The sequence below is a fragment of the Manacus vitellinus genome, unplaced genomic scaffold (genome assembly GCF_001715985.3).
Source record: "Manacus vitellinus isolate BGI_N305 unplaced genomic scaffold, ASM171598v3 scaffold_47_pilon, whole genome shotgun sequence".
NCBI lineage: Eukaryota > Metazoa > Chordata > Aves > Passeriformes > Pipridae > Manacus > Manacus vitellinus.
In genome coordinates, this window is record NW_021940585.1 from 4876367 (window position 1) to 4879149 (window position 2783).

General features: G+C 52.1%; 1 protein-coding gene across 1 annotated transcript in view; it reads right to left on the bottom strand.

Annotated features, from left to right (window-relative positions):
• Nucleotides 1–898: 898 nt before the first annotated feature.
• The window catches only part of SNRPE (small nuclear ribonucleoprotein polypeptide E), a 2925-nt gene continuing 1040 nt past the window's right edge, over nucleotides 899–2783 (bottom strand). The window contains exons 2-5 of the mRNA XM_018079592.2: nucleotides 2626–2779; nucleotides 1936–1998; nucleotides 1638–1716; nucleotides 899–1148 (exon numbers count right to left, since the gene is read on the bottom strand). Of these exons, the coding sequence (XP_017935081.2) occupies nucleotides 1093–1148; nucleotides 1638–1716; nucleotides 1936–1998; nucleotides 2626–2779 (352 nt within the window). The 3' untranslated portion in view covers nucleotides 899–1092. The remainder of the gene's footprint in view (nucleotides 1149–1637; nucleotides 1717–1935; nucleotides 1999–2625; nucleotides 2780–2783) is intronic.

Here is a 2783-nt window from a genome sequence, read left to right on the forward strand (position 1 = left end):
GAGCCGTCACCTTCTCCCTGCCCGCAGCCCGGGAAGGCGCCGGGAGCTGGAAGGATTCGGGGTTAAAACGCTCCGCGAGCCTTTGGATGAGTCAGCCCTGCGGTTTTTCGGAGGACAGACAAGCGTTTCTCGGGCCCGGATTGTTTCTGTGCCCTGTCCCTGGGCTGGCCATGCCCAGGAGCTGTTGTTGGACCGCAAGGCTCCAGTGCCAGGAGCTGCTGGAACAATGGGGCTGTGTTTCTCCTGGACACGCAGGGCTCTCCTGGAGGCCCTTTGCAGCTCCGTGGCTTCCTGCCGGGAGCCTCTTTTCTCCTGCAGCTCCCCCACGCACATAATTAGGGACTATTTTGGGACCTTATGGGAGATGCCTCGGCCTGATTAGCCTGGACTTCCTTCCTCCCATCCTCGACCTGCTCCAATATCGACGTCCAGCAGCACTAATTTGATCATATCAGAGGAGCTCTGGAGGCATCAGGGACTCTCAGAGTGCTCAATTTGGAGCTGGCAGCAGCAGGGCTGATAAGAACCAGCCATTTCTCCTCATGTCCATCTCTTTTCCGTGCCAGCCACGTGCTCAGAGGGAGGACAAACCCTTGGAGGCTCCCACTTTTATTTCAGTGGATAAACTGGAGCTCGGCACTGAGGCAAATTAAATTAATTTTTTCTAATTCTTTCTATTTAATTTTCTGCATTAAACAAAAAAATTTTTAAGCACACACTACTAGTAAAAAAGTCCCACATTACTGTAAAAATAGTTACTTCAAAATTACCTGGAATGGTTTGAATTTTTAGAGTCTCCTCCTAAACCAGATCTAACACCCCACAACTCCACAGAGAAAACCACCTGGAGACCTTTCTGCCCCTTCTCTGCACCCTGAGACTGAAAACAAGGTTTACATTTACAGGTAACATGAAAAATGTTTATTTGCCAAATACATCAAACTACAAAAAAAATCCCCCCCAGAGGAAGGGGCAGTTCCCAGCCCTGGCACAGCCCCAGTTATCACAACTCCCTCCCCACTGCCCAGTCCTGCTCCCACTGACACTTCAGTCACTCCAGAGCATTCCAGCCACTGTTGTGAAGAACAAATCCTAGTTGGAAACACTTTGGAGCAGGGTGATGTTGTCCCCTTTCAGCATGATCCGACCTGCAACACAAGGGAAAGAGGGATTGGAGAGACCACAGAACCATGGAATGGTGTGGGCTGGGTTAAAGCCCACCCAGTGCCACCCCCTGCCATGGGCAGGGACACCCTCCATAGCCCAGGGACACCTCCCATAGCCCAGGGACACCTCCCATAGCCCAGGGACACCTCCCATAGCCCAGGGACACCTCCCATAGCCCAGGGACACCTTCCATAGCCCAGGGACACCCTCCATAGCCCAGGGACACCTCCCATAGCCCAGGCTGCTCCAAGCCCTGTCCAGCCTGGATTTGTTAGAGCTGTTTGAAAGCCCAAACGTGCTCTCAGGCCCAGACACGTTTTCCTGCACATTCAACAAATCCACCAGCTCGGGAAACAGCAGGAACTGAGCCCAGTGTCTGCTCCACATGAGCTTCAGGCTCCCACAGCTGGATTTCGGGTCCCACACCTGGATCCCAGGCTCCCTCGGGTCCCACAGCCACTCTGACCTACCCAGCTGCTTCCTGGACTTTGTTTTGGAGTGAATCTCCTCTGCATCATCCAGCACCAGGTTCATGTACTCATCAAAGCCCTGCAAACAGCACCAAACACAGTCAGGGAGGTAAAATTCAGCAACCACCCCACAAACCCTCCTCAGCTCTGCAATTAAGGCTCTTTACAGGAGAGACATGAAGCATTTCCACTCCCATTCTTGGAAAACAACGGGAAAAGAAGGAAGAAATGGATTTATGAACCTGGACCACCCCCCCCAAAATGATCAGAGCAGTGACAAGGGAACAGTGATACTCACAATGATGCAGCCTTCTATCCTCATGTTCACCTGCTCATAGAGCCACACCTGGATCCTGGATCTCTAAAAATCATGGAGAGAGAGAGTAAAACAGGAACATAAACACCTCAAGCAGTTTGTTCCCTCCTGGGCATCCAGGGCTCCTCGCTGCCAACAGCCACTGCAGCTCTCAGAGGAGTCTCTCTGCTTTGTCCTCTGGTGTTTTTGACGTTTTGCCAATAATTAATTAAGTAATAATAAATAACAGTTAATAAATGCTAATTAACAATATTTAATAATGAAACACAGGACAGCAGAGATTTTTAATTGTCACAGGGAAACAGTGGAAGGTGTCCCTGCCCAAGGCAGGGGGTGGAACTGGAGGGTCTTCAAGGTCCCTCCCAACCCAAACCATGCTGGGGTTCTGTGGAAACATCCCACACCCCGGACCGCAGGATCGACACCTGTTACACAGGTAATTCCTGGCTGGGGGAAGGAAATGTTGAGCTGTTCTCACTCCTCTGAATGACTCTTGAATTCCTCAGTTCCACCGAAACCGGGTCAAAGCCCGAATTAATAACAACCCCAGCCTGGTGTGGCAGCACAGGCCACGTGCTCAAGGAGCACCAGACACTCCCCAAAGGGTTTTAAACTGAAACAAAGTAGATTTAAACTGGATACTGGGAAGAGGTGCCACCCCTAGGTACTCACGTTCTGCAGGTATCGGAAGATCAGGTTCTGGAGGGGAGGGTTAAGGTCCGGCACGGCCAGGGACCCCCGGGGACACAGCCCGGGGGGCGAAACCCGCGGTCCTCGGGGGAAGGAACCCCGAGGGATCAAACGTGCGACCCCCAGGAATGAAACCCTCG